The sequence below is a fragment of the Phasianus colchicus genome, chromosome 9, assembly GCF_987193195.1.
Source record: "Phasianus colchicus chromosome 9, bPhaCol1.hap1.1, whole genome shotgun sequence".
Classification (NCBI taxonomy): domain Eukaryota; kingdom Metazoa; phylum Chordata; class Aves; order Galliformes; family Phasianidae; genus Phasianus; species Phasianus colchicus.
The window spans coordinates 21477402-21497054 of NC_143444.1; the positions used below are offsets into that span (position 1 = coordinate 21477402).

Here is a 19653-nt window from a genome sequence, read left to right on the forward strand (position 1 = left end):
TTTCAGTGGTAGTAATGCAGTCCTGACTTTTTTTTTCTAAATGGAAATATTCTGATCTCTTAAGAATGTGTATTAGTGTAGGAAGAATTGCTCTGTTTCGGAAGTTTAAGAAAATATATATGGACCCCTTCTGTCTGGCTGCGTGCAAGCAGTGGTTGAATAGAGAAGGTTGTTGTGTTCATAGTCAGGTATCTTCTTCACTGGTGATGAGCAAAGAATTTTTGAGATAAAAAATCTGTGAAGAACATAGTGGTAATAACTGGAGTGGTTTTGCTCTTTCTGAAATAAGGGGAAAGGAAGCAAATATGTTTGCTACAAACCTTCCTTGAAATAGTAGTATGGCTTAGGACTTGAGTTTGGCAGTAACATTTTTGAAGGAGTCAATGTATTAGTCTTATCACCTTTATAAAAATGTTTTAAAGTTATTTGATTTTGTTGGAAAGATTGATTGTTCTTAGCTGCATGTCTGTGTATACTTACATCACTTGTGCCTTGAGCAGTGGTTGAAAAGTTTCAGGGCTATACTCTTGTGGAATAAAGGTTTACAAAAATTAATGCTCTTTTGAAAAAAAAGATAACTTGCAGAAATCCGGAAATCACACTGAGAAAACCAAAATTGGGAGAATGAACAAATGAGGTTCTGACAAATTAAGTATTGCAGCCCGTACAGTATGAGATAAAGTCAGTCTAGGTAGGTGACAGAAAGTTCTCTCTCCTGCTAGCTTGTATTTGGTTTAAACTGGTTGGTCAGACCAGTTTAGACTGGTTGTTATAAGTCCTTATATTTTGGACTGTGGTTTAAGAGTTGGAAAAGCCTGTCTTAATGGTTCCTCAGTGAAAATCTCTGCATTAAAATAATAGAATGAGTGGTAAGGTAAGAAGGAGCAGCCACAAGGTTGTTCAGAAGTGTAAGCGAAGTGATGTTTGTTAAGTAGTGAGATTTTGAAATTGTTTCGCTTCTGTTGTAGCAGCAAAGCTATATAACTTGAATCACTTGTAGGTCAAGCAGTTCCTGCACCTGCTGGAGCTCCGCCAGGTGGTCAGCCGGATTACAGCGCAGCATGGGCTGAGTACTACAGGCAGCAGGCAGCATATTATGCCCAGACAAGTCCCCAGGGAATGCCACAACATCCTCCAGCACCACAGGTATAAACTTGCTTCAGTGTGTTTTTTTGGCTGGCTTCTGTTTCACTGGTTATAGATGGTTTTTTGCATGTCTCCTGCTTTGCTACCTTTGGAGTATGCATCTTTTTTTTTTCTAGCACAGTAACTATTATCAGAATAAGTAATAGATGATGTTGTTTACGTGATAACTTGATTTCTGTATATATCTGTGTGTTTGGTGATTTTAATTTAAAAAAAAAAAAAAGAAAAAAACTTTCTCCTCCCAGGGTTTTGAAAACCATGCAAGAAGCCACCACCATTTACATTAACCAATTTTTCTTTCTTAAAGGCTTCACTCCTGAGTTAGCTCGATTTAAAGGATTTTCTTTAACTTGTTGTGTATCTCTTATGTATCTCTTCTGCACAGGGCCAATAATAAGAAGTGGACAATACAGTATTTGCTTCATTGTGTGGGGGAAAATACCTTTGTTAAATGTATGGATGCAGACGCCTTGATGAAGATCTTAATTTTGTTTGGTTTAAAAAAAAAAAATAGTGTTTTTGAAAATGTACAAAATATCTATCACTACTGATAGGAGGTAATATTTCTGTGTAGAAATGAAAAATGGTTTGTTTTTAGTATTAGTGTAGATGTACACATTCCAGCAAATGTATTTGCAATTATGTGGTCAATGCTTTGTGATATAAATGTACTTTTTCAATGTATTCTTTATCACTTTTAAAATGCCTGTTTTGTGCTTTACAATAAATGATATGAAACCTCCTGTGTCGGTAAGTTGGATATGTGGGTATTTAAAGAATTATAGGATTGACTTACAACGCTGAATCAAGGTACCTGTACACAAATGAGATTTTTTTTCCCCTTGGAACTTTGTTGAGTTTAAACAGTTGTCATTAGCATGTTTTTCCCCTCTCGCAGAATAGTTGTAGATGGAGGATCTCTTTCATTCATTGTATTTTGCTGCCTAGCAACAGTAATCTTGATATCTTAATTTTCTTTCTATTTGATTAAAACTGCATGTGTTTAAGGTGATCTTTTGGCATACTTCCATTGCATTAACAGTGAAATTTCCTTTTACATGTGACCACTGTTTCAGACCTGTGCAGCTGTTACAACAGATGACTTTTGTTTTTAATTGAATACTTCAAACCTGTTCCTGCATAACTATTTAAGGATTTTTTCAGGCTAGTTATAAAAGTTATTTTAAGTCTAATGTGCTTAAGCCTTCAGTTAAAAGTAGTCCAGTTCAAAATTCAGTGTAGAAAAGTCAATGTGGTATGCATAGTAGTTACAGAAATTGCATCTGTCCTTGAAACGCTGTTTTGTTTGAGTGATGGGGAGTGGTTGAGAACTTCCTGCAGAGCAGATAACTTCTATTTTCGTAAATACTCAAGTACTTGAATCGATTGATTTTTATTTTTTTTAATATACTTGAAATTTCTTATTGCTCTAATGCTCATACTAAAAATCTGATTCTCTTGAAATCCTGTTTGCTCTTTGCATATTTATTGGCTCTTTGCATATATTAGAGAACATGCAATACAGTCTGTCTTGCCATTGTCTGTTGAAGTGCAGGTTTGATCCAGCCAGTATAGAACTAGCTCTGTAGGGGTGAGGAGGACTGTGCTGTGTATCATCCTTGATTGTTCCTTCAAGGAGCATTGCACTGTAAGTACATCAGAATGACAAATTGATGAACTGCAACAGTATCTTTTTGTCAATGTTCCACATAATGAAAATGCCATACTTGTGTGAATATTATGTTGGAATACAGTGCTGATATCTTAGGAAATCGTAATTGCTTCTTAATTCAGAAACATAGGTTTGCGTATATACATATTACATACACATAATGTGAGCTTTGTGGGTAAGTATTCCTGAATGGTATAGCAATAGCAAAAAAAAAAAAGAATTATGTTGCTGTTTATCTGAGTAATAGTATTTTCTTTAGTTGAGACAGCTGTATCATTCAGTGTATTAAAGTATGCATATCGTAACATTGAAGTTTTTGGAACCACTTGATAGACAGAAGTTGTTTTTGTCGTCAGATAGTTTGCAGATATGTAGTGATGTAGGTATGTTTTAATTCTATAACTGTTACTTTATCTTCTTGGAACGACGTATTGTTGCTTTGAGAATAATTTTTTTTTAGGGTGGCTGCACAGAGAAGTAAAAGTTGAGGCTTGAAATTTAAAGTAGTTTATTCAGGTAATTAGCAATATATGTACTGTGCTGTAGAAATGGAAGGAATTATTTTTTTCCCTTTAACAATTAGGAATTATTCTGGTACCTTATAAAGGATAGGAGGGTATTTGCTATCTTTAGTGTAGGGTATGAAGTATAATAGTTCAGATATCTTGCATGGTATTTTGTAGATAAAGAATGGTGCATTTGTTATGTACTGAACTGAGCAAAATTGAATTCACTGGATTCTTTATCATTCACAAAATGGAGGCTGTTGATTTTGATTCATTTAAGGTATAAAATCTTTATTAATTGCAAACAGTGCAATTATTTATACTTCACAGTGCCTTCCCAGACCTTCCACCTTAGGTTCTGCTGCAAAAAAGCAACAGGTAAGCACAACCTAAGGAAGTATATAAATTTAAATATTTCAGTACATTAATGTTGTCCCTGTGAGATCTTTGTGGTTGTGTATTGAAAAGCAATCTTCTGCTTACCCAAATGCATTGTTACTCACGGTTCCATTTCAGTGGAAAGTCTTTAAGTTTTTAAACAACTGTTTATATTTCTAGGTAAATATGTATCTTTTTTTTTTTTTTAAGAAAAGATGAGTAGATTGCAGTAATTGAAGTCAAGCAGAATAAGTAGTCATTTTTGTTCTTTTTCCTCAAATAGCTACTTGTTGCAATTAAAGAATCAAAATCTTTACAATATGCAGGAATAACTTGTGATAGAAATGTCAACAGCCTTCACAAATGTTTTTTATAGTAGGGCACTGTTCTCACTCAACCCATAAGACGTAAATACAAAGAATATAACTTTTTGTTGCCGCTGAACTTGATGACTTGTCTTACAGTTGCAGTGTGTTAGTGGCATTTTTAGATAACTTAGTTTGCTAATTCATACTTGACATAGTAGGAAAATAGAATCTGGAGTTTCACAGATTAGTATGTTTTACTTGGAAAAGCATGTGCACCAATTAAATGTTAACTATACAGCAAATAATATTTTATCCATATATCAGTCAGTGTATCTTGTTTCTTGATACTTTAACTGAATTGCTGTATATTTTGATAGTTTAAAATGTTTGTATGTCTTATAGATGGTCTGGTACAGGTTTTTCTTTTTTTTTTTTTAGCTTAATATAAAGCAGCATCTGTTTGTTTTTTTGTTGTTGATTATTCTGTTTCTGAAATGTGCTGCTCCTCTTTCAAAAGTCCTGCTTATCTGTACATTCAAGAAAAATATTCAAAAATACTGCCTTCATTTTCACACACAGTGCTGAAGATGCTGCAAGCACCAAATCATAGCTCATAGAATCAGGTCCTGAGATAGTTACTACCAGTAAAGAGGAATCCTTTGAGTGTATGCCATTGGTGAGCCGATGAGCATGGACCGTAGAAGGGCTCCATGTAGAAGGTAAAATTGGCAAAAGCATAACAGATTTGAAATGTATCCCATGGTGTAGGGTATGATTTTTGTTTTGATCACTTTTCATTCTTTAAAGTATTATTTGTTTGACCATAAATGTTCCATGATCTGTTTTTTTTTTTAAACTGTGATTTAATAATATTAAACAAGCAATTTTAATTTATATTCTTCTATATGGTCAAGCTTAGATATCTTGACTTTTTGAACTGAATCAATAGTTGTTGTTTAGTTTCTCAAGCTACTTAATATTTGATTATCTGTAGTGTAATATGTAATTTGACTTCATTTTTGACACAAGAAAAAGTTAGGTGTGTACCATTTGGATTTTGATACTGTGAATTTAGTGTTGGGGTGAGTCATTTCTTCACTTCCTTTTATGTGGTACTTTTTTCTTATAACTGTCATTCCTAAAATATTATTAACAATATTTCAATTGGTAAGTTTAGCCAGTGGGAGGAAGTAAGGAAGAAAGCCAGTTTATTGGAATGTTGCTGGGGTGTGGAAGATAAGTTTCTTACCTCAGCGTATAGCACTTGAGGTGTATTGACTGTCACTGCAGAGCTTACAGGCATGCTGTTTTCTACTAAATGTAGTGGTTATTTTTCAACTCTCCAAATTCGCAGTTCTTAGGAGAATTTTAAAAAGGGGGAAAAAAAACAAAACCAACATTATTGGAGTTACTCTGATGGCAGAAGATAACTAGACTTAAAAATGTAATGAACTTGTCCATAAGCTGTGTTTATATGGTTCTTTTTTTTTCCTTGCCCTTGAAGTCTTAACAAATTAGGTAGAGTTTAAAGAATATGAAAGTTCTGTAAGGGAAGCATGTTTGAGGTAGGGGAAAGATTTTCATATACCTTTCTACAGCCTAGACTGTAGTAGGACATGAAATAAAATGTCAGGTGGATAATCTTCAGTCTAGCATGATCACAGGTCATCTATTTTGTTCAAGTTGAGCAGGCAGACAGGATCGTTATTCACTTGCACAGCCTATCTTAACATTTTTCATCGTTTTACCAGTAGTATTTTATTGTATCAGATGACAGAAAATGTTTCTCCCCTGTTCTCTTCCAAAGTAATTTTAAGTTTTCCATTGCATGCTAAGAGCTTCTATTTTGCTTTTGTCTGAAAGTGGGGGGAGGAAGGGAGGACCGGGCCTTTCAGAAAGCCTGCAGTTGACAGGATTCCTTCTTCCCTAGTAATAGCTCATAAAACTCGTATGTATGCACAAATATTTCTCTTGCGTGCATGTGAAATGCATTTTCGTCCTGAGAAAAGTGTTCTCTGCAGAAACTACCCGTGTGTAAAAAGAAGATTGGCTTTAAAAGGCAACTGTGATGGAAACAGTGTCTTAGGGAGATGCAGCTTGGACTTGAGGTAAATTGAATGCTTTACAAAAATGTGGTTTTGAGCTTGCATTGACATTGTATGTAATATGGGTACACGTTAACTGTATAATGTTTTTTGTATGGTTTTTCTCAATAAATGTAAACTGATGGATAATAATAGCAATGTTTTTGTCTTTCTTATGCTCCTACCCTGACTTCGTTAGTTTGAAATCACAGCTCTAGAGGAAAGATACCGCAACAAAGAACTCATGTGAATGAACATCACCCACATGAAAGTCTATTTATATGGCTATTAAAATACTCACTGAAAACATCATGCAACTTACAATGTTTTTCAAGATTTCTCTGAATTTTACAACTATTTTATTGAGGCAAAAGAGTGATTTCCATAGGTAACTATACTAATGGCAGTCAGCATGTTTACCATAGTAAAATTTCTTAATAATTTTAAAATGATTCCATAAACTTAAACTACTCTAGCTTATCATGTCTTGTGCTAAGGCTCTGCATGTACTCTTCAGTTGAAAATGTGGCTTATTTGTAAAATAACTCTAAAAGAAGCTTATGCTAAAAAATTCAGATGGGTTTAGCACAGTGACTTTAGCAGTGATACCAAAGAGGTCTTACTGAAAAATAAACTACACCTCAAGCAGGTGTCGTTTACAGAGATGCAGCAGTAAATTCATTGCATCAAAAGAAAATGAAATTTTCTGATACATTGAAAAATGATGTACATCCTGAAAATATTTGTTTCCTTCCTATCAACTTAACTGTTGGCTCATATCTCGTTGCCAGCTGATTCTCTGTCTTTTAAGAAATGAAAAAGTAGAATTTTTTACAAGCAAATGTTGATGTTGTAATGATAACTACAAGCCTTACTGAGATTATTTTTACTATTTGGATTACCAACTGCATGGGTTGATAAGAGCTTAAAAGTTCAAATGCAAATCTATTTAAAAAAACACGACCACCAAACTAATTCTCTTAAACCACAGAACAATGAAAGTGAGCAGTTATGTTATCTTTTATTGTTTAAAAATAATACACTGAATTCTTGAAAAATTGATAAGTATTTCCTTTTGCCAGTTCTATGCCTCTGGGATAAAGTAAGACAGCTTAAATATTTAGTGCTCATGCAAAACTATACCAGTAGATTTACACTACTACAAAAGTTTCCAGATTGTGTATTTAGCTTTATACTATTACACAACAGTTGGTCTTCAAATAAGGGAGCGCTACTATCATTCAGTTTTTCCTTTTAGTTGATCTTTCACACATTGATTCCTTCTTTTTAGCCTGCAATACTAAATTCTGTACTGAGCAAGGAACCTGGACACACAACTTGAAGGTTATTCATATCTGATGCAGGAATGACAATGCATATCCTTGCTTTCTTTAGTTGGCCCCATCAGAAAAAAGAGATGATGCAGTAAGAAAGTTTTGAGGGGAAGAAAGATTCCAGCTAAAGTAGAGCATTAGTAGTCATCAGCTAGAAAATAAAAAGGTTAAGAGAGAGATTAATAGATTTTTCATAATAGGAAAGATACAAGAAGAGCATTTGAGATTTAGGCAAATTAAAATACTAACTCTTACTTTCAATGGTGAGAATGCAGGTGCTAGCAGATGTGCCTCTGTTGTTGACTGCTTTACACATATATTCACCTTCATCTTCTGGGAAGGTTTCGGGCAAATAAAGGCAATAGGTTTCTCCTCTTTCAATATATTGATAGTCCTCAGAGTCTTGCAACATTTCCCCCTCAAACCACCATGTGACTTGAGGTTTTGGTTCTCCAGTAATTTTAACTGTAAATCTCACTGGCTCACCATCAACAACCGATGTGTTTTTCAGTGACTTCTTGAACCAGGGAGCTCCAGATCGAGCTTGATCTTCCTCATCTTCACAAGTAGAACCATTAATAACGCTTCCTTCATCATCATCATCTTCTTCTCTTTTCTGTTTTAAAATAATCCAGTTTAGAATTTTCAGAGTAGCAATAGCAGCATGACTGCTAGTAACATGTAGTTGATTAGAGAAAAGCTGTTCGTTTAAGAAGGGGAGATGCCTATCCATACTAGAAAACAATGTTCTGAATGTGGAACAAGCAGTAAATGCTATCTAAACTTTGTTTAATGAAGCTGGTATGGTTGGTGTCTTAGGGGAAAGTATAGGCATGAATAGTGATTCCATTTTCAGAATATTCAAAGGAAACTGCAGGTTCCTTCCAATCTATTTATCATGCTCTTCAAAATATTAACTCAAAAGCAATTACACAAATGCAGTAATTTATATAAGTATAATGCTCCTTTTATACTGATGGCAACAATGCCAGAAGTGGTAATGAGAAGCCAAGTTAAATGACATTGAGGACTGAAGAAAAGGTACTTTGTAATCTCTACCTTCTGTAATGCAGCATCAATTTCTTTTTGTTCAAACTGCATGCGGAGTAATTTTTGTTCTTCAATTCTCCTCTGTTCTTCTTCTTCCCTAGCCCTTGCCATTTGCTCAAAACGTGCCTTCATATTTACTTTATGAGTAAATGGAGCCTCAGATTTCTTGGCTGGTCTCACATCTACCTCATCATCCTTGGGAAAAAAAAAAAAAAGTTACTCATGTTTTACTTTTTAATTGTTCACAGCAATAGTACTAGTTTAATACATCAGTAATTTTTAACTGCAAAGCCACCCTGAGTCCTCTTGGTTATTTTTCTCCCCACAGATTTGTTAATGTTGGATTTAAAATGAAATCTCTTAATTTCTCAGGATCTGAGATGGGTTTTTTCCCCCCTGAAAAGTACCAAAAATATTTCATTTGATGAACCTAATATTTCAATTAGAAGTTTTTCTAAAAAAAAAATTTGTTTACTGAGTCTGCAAGGTGTGGATTCAAGAAACACTGTATTGTACAGGTAGGAGTCTACTATGAATTCGGATGTTTCCTATGATGTCCCACTTGATGGTACTTTATTAGCAGTATGTTGTAGTAACACAGTAGAAACAACTTTGGCTACAGCTGTAGCTCTGGATTAGAGATGGTAAACTATTAAGCTAAGGTAAGGAAAAGAAAAATGCAGTTTTTGAAAAATATATTTACTGGTTCTTTAAGGACAGTTGTAAAGCATTGAAGTGAATTGTTACTGCAGTCTTAGGATATACATTTTTACACTGTAAATGTAAATGTGCTTTGTGGCCCTACTAAGTACGTGTCCTTTCTTGTTTTGAGAAGAGACAGTGATTTTTATTAGGTTTCTTTCCTCAAAAAGAATACTCGGACATTTTTGCAACTGCCTGTGCTTGGGTTTTTTTGTTTGTTTGTGGGTTTTTGCTTGTTTGTTTGTTTATTTATTTATTTATTTATTGGGTGCATTTTAGTTGATTTTTGGTTTGTTTTCCCTACGGCTAATTTTACAGAGAATTTAATTTTTTTCACCTCAGATGAGGGGAGTAAATTCTATTGGGCCTATCCTGTAATTCTCCATATTCCTTTCCAAGGAAAAATCCTATTTTCTTAAGAATCTGTGAAGTGTAGAAATGATAACTGGAATACTTGCTTGCTCTTACTGTCACATACTAGAGATATGAAACCTTTCTTTGCATTGCACATAGCTGGTATCTTAGAAGTCACTGCTGATTTGTTGTACAAGTTCTTTTTTTATTTGTGCTATTGGCCTTTTTATTTGCGGCCTTGAAAAGCAGGCCTTCCCAATTAAATCGTCTACTCTGTGGGCTGTTTTTTAGCTGGGCATGTGCTCCATTTTTTGGAAAATAAACAACTTAATGATCACAGAAAATTACTGTAGAGTAAATGAGGGAAGGGAGAAGATTAGAGATAGAAATACAAAATATTTGCAAAAGTAATTTCAAGTGAAAAAAATATTTTCTAAAGATTTTACTTTGCTGTGTAAGTTGCATACCCTCTTGGGGCAATGATAAGTGCTTAGTCACTTAACTTTCATGTCATGGTGTTCTGGCTTCAACACTTAAGCAGGTTGTTGACCTTACAGAAATGTTAGTGTCACTCGTTAAATGAAAAGTTTAAAAATAAAAAGTTCTGAACTGATACTGAAGTGAATGAATGATTGCAGATATTAAAGCCTCAGTGTGGGGCTTTAATTTATGTAGTAGAGAACGAATTAGAGTTCAGAAGGAGCAGCAACTTGCATGACCATTAATAGAACAGACTCAAAAATCAGCATGTTTCAGCACCTCAGGCCAGCAGGTTGTTAAAGCACTGAATTGAAGTATGAGCAGAAAAACAGATCTGTGCTTGAGTGCAAGAGATTGATGATAAACTGGTGCAGTTTCTCTTAGAGATGCCACAATCATACATCCAAAGAAGGGAACAGAGAAGTAAGGACAGAATCATGTTGGGAATACAGCAAATTTTGGTGAAAGCAGTAGTATTGCCCAATACTATCAGTTGTGCTAGTTAAGTAAATCATTACCATCCAGAACACAAATTACCTCTTGAAACTTCTCAGCTTCCCTTTCTCTTATTTCTTCATCCATTGCTCTTCTTTTGGCTCGTTCTTCTTCAATCTTCTTCTGTATTTCTTCTTGAGATAATTGTCCTATTTTCTCAAACTTGCTTTTCAGATTCTTCGCTTGAATAGAACCACTTCTTTTTAGCTTTATTAATTCTTCATATTCTTTGCTTAGCTCAAAAGTTTCAGACTCCTCTTCCAGCTGTTTAGAAATAACAGAACAGATAAGACAGAAAATATATCCTGGTTATTTTCACTACCTCTTCTCCCCACAGATTGGTGTAGCTTTAAGTACTTGAACAATTCTTTTAGCTTGGATTTATTTCAAGTTGAAGACCTTTTCCCTCCAATAGCTTTTCTCTCAGTGTGATCTGGATTCTACTGAGTGTATAGCATCTTTAAGCTTTAATTTTAAAATACCTTTTCTCTGGTTTTACAGAAAAAAAAAACACAAATGAGATTTCAGAATATCACAGCTGGAAAAGAAGTGACATTTCTGGATACTGTAGTCAAACTATGTCTGCTGCTGTAATTGTTTATATTCTGCTCTATCACTTCATGGCCTCTGATGGCAGTAAGAGAATACATTTCACTTGTCTGTCTTCTTCCCCAGCATGCAAAATGTACTTGCAAAGCCCACAAGCTGCAGCCTTTATTACTCGCTCTAGCTTTGCTTACAAAAAGAAAAAAGTCATTCTCTAATATTCAAAAGGGAATCATATTCTGAAAATTACCACCCACAACCAAATCAAATTGGTGTATGCTTCGTGAATGTGATGTTCTAGTCATCTGGTATGCAAGGCGAATTCTGTGTGTGATTCTTAAAATCAGCTGTGACAGCCTTCAAATCCTTGATACACTCACTAGAAACAACTTGAGGTCACTGTAATTCTCTCCAAATTATTTAACACAGCATTTCCCTGAACAGGGCAGGAATTTTGCTTTTTTTTTTTTTTTTTTTTTTTTTTTTTTTTTTTCCCCATTTTCATTTCTTAATTTTGAATCTAGGTGTTTCTATTTTCCTAGGATTGGAAAGCTAGTGTATTCAATTTATTAACACAGTAGAATTTGCAGGTAACTAAAGTAAAACGCTAAAAGGACAAATTTGAAATTGTTTTTACTTTAAGAGTAGCAAGGGGATACAAGTTTTTTAGTAGGTAGATTAGTAATTAAATGAATGCAACATTATAAAAAGATTTTTGATTTTCATTCTTTTCACATAGTACAGGAAGTATTGACTTTAAAATCCCTTAAAAAGGAACTCCCAGTTAAAATCATAAACTCTGAACTTTGAATATTGTATTTTTCTTCAGGGCATGCTTTACGCATCTTTTGATATACAAACCTCTCCCATTTCTTGTCTTAACTGTTGGAATTCTTGCTTTTCCATTTCCAACTTTTGCCTACGCTCCTCTTCCGTGCGTCTCTTTTCTTCTTCCATCTTTTGTCTCAGCATCTCCTCAAAATTGATTTCCAGTTTACCAGGGATGAGAGATTCTTGAGAAAATGTTTTAAACATTTCTGGTGATTCATCATCATCCAGCACCTGCTGGAAATTCAGATTGTTAATGGTGAAGGTACTTGGGAGGAAATATCCAAGTGTTCTGCCACAGAGCAGTAGGATGCAGTAGAGCAGCACAGGTATTGCTGTCATGTTTTGAGAAGGAATGTGTTTAGGGGTTTTGTTCTTTCTTATTACAACAGTAAACTTTTTATAATGGAGATGAAGGTGTTTGTACAAATGCAGTCTTTTCTACAAGATGATGGGAGAGTATGTCGTCTAAAAGCAGCTTTGGGACTCAAAGCTGTAAATTCCTGTTGATGCTGCAGGGTGTCCTTAAATAAGTATTTGTCCAAATGGCATTGCCCTTAACACTGAAATATCTGTAGTCTTTCCTCTAGGCAAACTGTGTTATATTTCTTTGATACCCACATTGCTAATATGTATAATTGAGAAGAATTTTCTATGAGAAACTTACGCACAAATGGAATATACTAAATCATGTTGTCAGTTCATTGTAGTATTTCCTTCTTTCCCTGTCCTTTTCTCGGGCTGCACAGCCTGGCTGAGCATTAATGGTCAGTCTGTATGAGGAGATGGCTTCTTTTTCTGACCTATTTATAAAAGGATAGTATGGCCCCAGAAAAGCATTTCTTAATTATTTCCAAAAGCAGGAAATCTAGAAACAAGTATTTGATCTAACTGCACTTGTTAAAGCAGGGCATGAAAGGGGTGATAGCATGGCCATCTGAGTTGCACAGGAAAACAAATTCTAGGTAAAAACCTATGTGAGTCTACTTGTGTGTGTAACTGTGTAAACCTGTCACATTGATAGAGCCTTTCTCAGCAAGAGCAGTCTGTAAGGTGTGAGATGAAGTCAAATACTGATCTAGAACTGCACAAAAATAACAGCTTTTGGCATGATTGAGTCAGTGCATGTTTGAAAAGTCTTGTGGTAACACTGTAGAGCCCCAGTCTGCCTGAAATTCTGGACATTCCTAACAGGAGCCATCATCCAAATTCTAGAAGGGATTAGTGGATCAAAGCTTTCACTTGATAAAGTGTTTTAACTTTATTAAATATATACATAGATGCACATTAAAATGCTTTAGTACTTCCCTTTTTCCTTTATTGCTGCTTACTGCTGTCATAATTTGCACTTTTTACTGCTGCTTTTGCCATCTTTGTTCATACTGCTGTTCTGACCTATTTTGCCTGTTTCTGTTTTTATTTGATCCTTCAATAATTGTTTTGTGGTTTTTTGCTGTTGTTCTTTTTGGCTCAATCAAATACTCTTAGTCACTATAGATTTCCTTCAAATTTTCCCTGTGAGTAAGCTTTCAGTTGGATTTCAGCCCCACCATTCCTTCCATTCTTCATTCGTTTTGCATAATACAAGCATAGTTGTAGAAATTGTGTCATGGAGAAGTGGAGTCAAAAAAATGAAGCTGTAAACTATTTCCTTCAGTGAAAACAATGCAGAGCTGCATATTTTTTAGGAGCTAGCTACAGCTAAGTCGATAAAGAGCTGTGCAAGTCTCTTTCTGATCATGTATGAATTCATATGCTCATGAAGCGAGAAGCATTAATTCAAAATGTATTAACATATTTGTGTATGAACTTAAAAAAAAAAAAAAAAAAAGTGCACATGACCAAACAACTGCATCTGTTTGTATTTTTGAGCCAGTAATGAAAGGATAGTAAGCCAACTTGTTCCTGATTTAAGAGAAAAAAAGAGAAAGGATAATATCAGTTGAATTGTGTGATACACAAAACCCTTGTGGTTAGCTTGGTAAATATTATGTGTGAGACTGTGGCTTGGTCTGGTTTGATTTCTACAAACTGGGTACAGATAGTTGTGGGAAACAGTCCTGTAACAGCAGTGGTGTGCAGCTCTGACAGCCAATTTTCAGGGGGGAAACAGTGATTGATACAAAATAGAACAGCTTTTTGTTCATACTAAGACAGGTTCTTCACATAGTTACTAATGGAAAGCGACTGACAGCAGAGAGAAATGAATGCTTGAGTCTGAAAGGGATCAAGTTGATAGTGGGAGGCATGGAAGTATAAATGTAGCAGAAGAAAGTGTGAAATTGGGGGGTCCTTGCAAAAGGAGATAGAGGTAGGATTTGTGGTTTTCAGCAGCAGTGTTACTACTTCTGTTTGTGTGTATTTTTTCAAAATTGAACTAAAAGCATGAAGAGGTTCTAAAACAACAATTTAAACACTTAAAAATGAACATGAGGTTTTAGTAATTCTGAATGAGATGACTAATGTGTTCTTAAAATGCTAAAAAGCACATCAGTACATTGCTGCTATATTGTGTAGGTGTGGAAAACACTTGTATTTTCTATTCCAAGTAAAGAAAACTACTCTTTCCGGATGCTAATTAACAGAAAATTTTTCAAGCACGTATATGCTGAAAAGATCTTCAGTTAATTTTTTAGACTAGTGAACATCTTTACAGTCTGGTGTTACAGTTGCAGGCTGTGCTGCATCAAATGGATTAAGCCTTGATTAATCAATGAGATTTTTCTTGCCGGAATGCTTAAGCTTTTGTTACACAGAGGCAGAAAAAAAATATTCTGAAGAAAGCAGTAAAAAACAGAAGGCAGTGTGCTGTTTGTGTCTTTGCTTTACTTTCTTTGAATTATCTGCTCACTTTTCATAAAGATTATAATAGCAGAAGTCCAGTAGCATTCCTTTTCCAGGGGCTTAAGGTTCTTTGCTCCCACTTCAGAGGTGTGGACAGACCATAGACATTATTTTCAATATTTGCGTTCCAGTACAAAATCAGGTATAAATTTACATTGTAATTTTGTGGGTAATCTTTCAGAGTAGAGGTCTTGTCTTCAGCCCAATTTTCAGCCACAGGGAGCACTGCTAACAGTACTAAAAGCCATACAAAGTGTAAATTTGCTTCACAAGCATCACTTTGAATTATGAAGAAAAAAAAAATGAATTAGGCATGCAGATGGTCTTTCAGTAGAGCCACACCGGGGAATGAAGGAAGAGATTGCCAGATATGTGCGTTATTCCCCAGGTTTTTGTGGTATGTCTTGCTCTTTGTTTTGAAGAATACTATACTTGCATTTTAGTTGGTATTAGACTAATTTAACACTGTATTTCCTAACATCCACCAAAAAGTAGTTGGCTTATATCCAAAAGCCTGCTGAAACTTGAACTTCTTGGAATATGCAGTGAAAGACTATGCTATTTTGTGTACAAACTACTGCTCCCGCTCTCTGATGTTAGGCATCTGTCTCTCCTTCCAAATAATATCACTGTGTCAGTCTTTGCTCCCTGAAAATTTATCTTTGATATAATCTTAATTCAAATTTTATCATCACGTATCACAGGGAGCCGTTCCAGATCAATGTTCTGTATAAAGAATCGTAACAGTAAATTCCACAAGTTGCCTTTTCTGTTTCTCCGAACAAGTAATGAAATACAATAAAAACATCAATTAGCTGGCTTCAGCTTCTTCATTTTTTCCTTCCTCACGGGCCACAGATGACCTCAGAATATGCACTTGCAGTGAGCATTCTTCTAGTATGGCATTAATTACACTTAAGTGAGTAAGAAGTGTAGGGAGATTAACTTGGAAAACTGCAGCTAAAGAGACAGGAATTTCTTCCTTGCACCCAGCCAAAACCAAAAACTTCCTTCTGAAGATACTTTGCTTTCCATGTTTGTTGCACCTAGCACAGCATTAGCAGTTGGAAACAGTATCTTTTCATTTGAGATCTTTTCTAGGTTTGTTGTGAGGAAGGATAATTTCATGATAATTTTTTATGGAGAACCTTGATTAGTTTACCTTCTAATATGTTGTAGGGTAAACAAATAAATGAACTTGAAGCATATACCTGATTGTATTTAAAACTTTTCCCTTTCATTGTGGAGACTGAGGGAAAATAATAAACTAAATACTGACAAAGTATCATACCATGTTCTTCCGTGCTTCAGCAAATGCCCTTTTCTCTTCTTCTATGCGTCGTCTTGCATCTTGTTCTGCTCTCCTCTTTTCCTCTTCTCTCCTCAGTCTTTCCATCTCCTCAAAACTAAGCCTAAGTTTACCAGGACGGAATTCTCTACCAGAATTTTCAGATTCTTCATGGCCACCTTCATTTATCTTTAGAGAAAATGGAGAGGGAAATATATATATATATAATGCTTAGTTGTTTTGTTGTTTTGTGTTTTTTTTTTCAAGTGTATCCATTCTGAATAATAAATATATACTCCATTAATTCCTTTCTGATTCTTTATAATTGCTTTTTTCTCCTGGAGAAAAAATAGAGATTTTCAAGGTGAGGCTGGATCAGGCCCTGGGCAGACTGATGTAGCTGTGGTGTCCCTGTTCATTGCAGGGGAGTTGGACTAGACGGCCTTCAGAGGCCCCTTCCAACTCCAAGGATTCTATGATTCTATATTGATGATTTGGTTCCTATAAGAAACTTTTTAAACTTCATTTTAACCAGCAGAGAGAGAGGAAATATATTTCAGAATCCCATACTGAACTTCTATATTTATTTAAATCACTTCAAAGTGTAATTTGAAGCAGGATGTCTTATCAGGAAAAGGATAAACAACTAAGTATCTGTTTCATAGTTTCAGGGTTGGATTGTTTCCTGTAAACAAGTACTCCCTATTCACTTTCTTCACATCATTTCCATTGACTTTCATACCACTGAGTTATCACCAACGCACTTAGCAGTTTGAAAGAAGGCTGTAGTTTTATAGCAAAACTAAAGTAACATCTTTAATTAATCTAGACTGACATTTGTGTTTCTTTTCTTTTTAGACATTCAATCATCATTGAAGAAAGGGAAGTGAGATATTTCATTATTTCTTATCTCCAGTAAACATTTTCTGCTAAGAGAAACCTATTGTTTGCAAACTGCAGTGAAGAACAAATGAATGAACCATCTTCAGAGCATATCATGGAGTACCTCATTTGTTAATGGTGGAAATTGACTGGGAACTGTCAAGAGTATTAATACTCCAGCTATCTGCGTACTGTAAGCAAGCCTGGTATGTTGGGTAGACAGCTGAGGGAATTACAGAGGTCTTTTATTTGGAACTCATAAGGGAAAAAAAAAAAAAAAAAAAGAATCTAAGGAGCTGAACTGCTGAACTCTTCCTTTAAGGAAACTTTTTACTCAAAATTTTGACCACTACTGATACCAGTTATAACTGCATAGTAGAAAAAGACCACAGGGGTGACTTGTTTTACTTTTGAATTTGTAAATTAAATTGTTACACTTTTATCTTACTTGGTTAATAAATATAGGTATATTAGAGTGGGAGATGTGAAGAAAACTTCAATTAGAATGGCTACAGTGACTTCACAAATTTCCCTCTCCTTCATTTTCTTTTCTCTTTCACTTATATCCCTACTCCAAAAGAAAAACAAAAATGAGTATTATTGACATAATGCTAAGATTATTGTTATGAAATGGTTAGGTGATTTTTTTCAAGGGTAGAGGAAAGACAAGAGGTGGGATGAGGGGTGTATTAACTTCAGTTTTGGCATCTGCCTGAGCCTCAAACCTTCCCAGTTTGGACCAATTGGGAATTTCAGAAGTTCAGCTTTCTGGAGGTTCTGTGCTGTGCTTGTTTTTGGTTTGTTTTGTTTTCCCCTCGTAGCAATTTGGTTTTGAAATATTGTCAATATAATGATTTTGTTTGTTTGAGAATGGTAATTTATGTTTACACTGTTCTTTTAAAGTTAAAATTAGCAAATTCCTAGAAATAATATGTTTAAAGTTCTCATGAAATATGAAAAAACAAGACTCATTAAACTTCTTTGTATGTGAATGAACAAAGTCACAATGTTTGAGATTGTATAGAGGAAGGATATTTACTTAGAGAACTTCAAAATAAAGCTTTTGCAAATAGAGTATAGCAAAATAGAAAATACAGTACTGAAGTATCTGCTGTATCTTATGCTAGTGCTAAGTGCGTGATTCCTTTAGTGTGACTGAAGAACAAACTATAGTGAGGTCTGTTTATAGTTATAGACTAAAATAAGTCTGGCTTATGATAATGGAAATAGTTTTGCAAGTAATATAAAGCAGGAGTTGTGAGTGACATTTTGGTGTTGAATCTTGTAATCTGTAGTACACTGTTATTTACACTGCTATCTACAAGACAGCCAACCTGTCTTTCCTTTTCTTCATAAAAACAAATTAAAAAAACCATAATATATTGTATTTATAAAATAATTGTGGGAATAAGAAGTAGCATTTTTCTATTACAGAATGTTTTCATAAAAACTGGTTACCGAAACAAATGAATTTCGTGATCAAAACAGAAATTTTCTTCTTGAGGATATACAGCTTAAGGTACTACAAAGTGCAGATATGACAATTAATATTGACAACAAATTTAAAACACAAAATGTCCTCGTTTTATTAAAATAAGAGAGTTATGCCTATATGGTTATTGAGTTAGAACCAAAATGTGAAGCGTCTATTCAAAACTTAGTGGTGACAGAATTTTCTGCTTGAAATCAAGCTAAGCAATAAGAATCAGGTTTAGGAGTGGATGTAAAGGCATATCCTCTATCAAAATTCTGTAGCAACATGCACAAAACATGTACTTACCATTTGCTGTCTAGCTTCTTCAAAGGCACGTTTTTCCTCTTCTAAACGCTGCTTTGCTTCTACCTCTGCTTGCCGCCTTTGGTTTTCCTGTCTTTGTCTTTCAAGTTCTTCAAAAGTTACTTTCAGCTTACCGGGTGACAGAGATGCTTGTGTTTCATTGTCCTGATTTTCGCCCTGTATAAGAAAAATGAAAATAGTTATCTTTTAAATAATACACGTGTATTGCTTAGATATTTTTAGATGAGCGGTTTACCGTGAGAAATGAAAGGCACTTGGTTTCCTTAAGGAATTGGTTTTGTTCCTCGTATTTAAGCTTCATTTCTTCATCCGGTTCTGCTCTTTCTTTTCCTGTGTTATCAAAGTTTATTTTCATCTTCCCAGGTATTTTGCTGGGTTTTACAGGCACTACCGTAACCAGTAGCGAATCATCCCCTTCCTGTCCAAAAAGATATTTATTATATTTTCATAAAGCTTGACTTCTAGGTAACTTAATTCTTAAACTGTTTTTTTTTTTACCCATGTGCACCAAAAGTTCCAAAATAATTACTTGTACTGAGTATTAATAAGAATAAATCTATCTGCCTCTGACAGTCACTAATTTTCTTGTAATATCTGGAAGCATCAAGACTGAATTATACTTTAAACATAACTGCTGGCAAGGTGTCATTTCTTTACATATTTTCATTAACTATTTCTTATAAGTATTCATTATTTGGATAAGATAAGAACAGGTGGAATTTTGAATGTGTAGAAATTGTAGTGGCAGTCTACTTCTTACTATGTAAGAGATGGTTGGAATAAAGTAGTATTTCTAGAAGTTTGTTCTTTGTCAAGCAGATTCATTTGCTTTAGAAGGATGTCTCTGCTTCAAAATTATTTTCATAAAGTATTTGCCAAAATATGCTTCACCCATTATTTTTTTTTTAATTAGATACCATAACAAGGACACTCAAATAACTTAAAAGAAATAGGTTTT

The 19653-nt window shown here is 34.6% G+C and overlaps 2 protein-coding genes across 31 annotated transcripts in view; one reads left to right on the plus strand and one right to left on the minus strand.

Moving 5' to 3' along the window:
* FUBP1 (far upstream element binding protein 1) overlaps positions 1–17184 on the plus strand; it is a 36704-nt gene extending 19520 nt beyond the window's left edge. For 5 of the 16 annotated variants that reach the window (XM_031600461.2, XM_090146487.1, XM_031600378.2 and 2 more), the window contains 3 exons: positions 1001–1146; positions 3655–3702; positions 16874–17184. In XM_031600461.2, coding sequence (XP_031456321.1) covers positions 1001–1146; positions 3655–3702; positions 16874–16891 — 212 coding nt within the window. In that variant the 3' untranslated portion in view covers positions 16892–17184. Of the gene's footprint in view, positions 1–1000; positions 1147–1531; positions 1889–2696; positions 3039–3654; positions 6250–16873 lie in introns of those variants that run through there. The other 11 variants (XM_090146483.1, XM_090146493.1, XM_090146484.1 and 8 more) reach the window with 10 other exon arrangements.
* The window catches only part of NEXN (nexilin F-actin binding protein), a 28814-nt gene continuing 14438 nt past the window's right edge, over positions 5278–19653 (minus strand). For 9 of the 15 annotated variants that reach the window (XM_090146471.1, XM_090146474.1, XM_090146470.1 and 6 more), the window contains 8 exons: positions 18931–19113; positions 18678–18851; positions 16019–16204; positions 11917–12120; positions 10552–10773; positions 8488–8673; positions 7684–8044; positions 5278–5366 (listed from right to left, as the gene is read on the minus strand). In XM_090146471.1, the coding sequence (XP_090002597.1) occupies positions 5338–5366; positions 7684–8044; positions 8488–8673; positions 10552–10773; positions 11917–12120; positions 16019–16204; positions 18678–18851; positions 18931–19113 (1545 nt within the window). In that variant the 3' untranslated portion in view covers positions 5278–5337. Of the gene's footprint in view, positions 5367–7080; positions 7580–7672; positions 8045–8487; positions 8674–10551; positions 10774–11916; positions 12121–16018; positions 16205–18677; positions 18852–18930; positions 19114–19653 lie in introns of those variants that run through there. The other 6 variants (XM_090146467.1, XM_090146478.1, XM_090146476.1 and 3 more) reach the window with 3 other exon arrangements.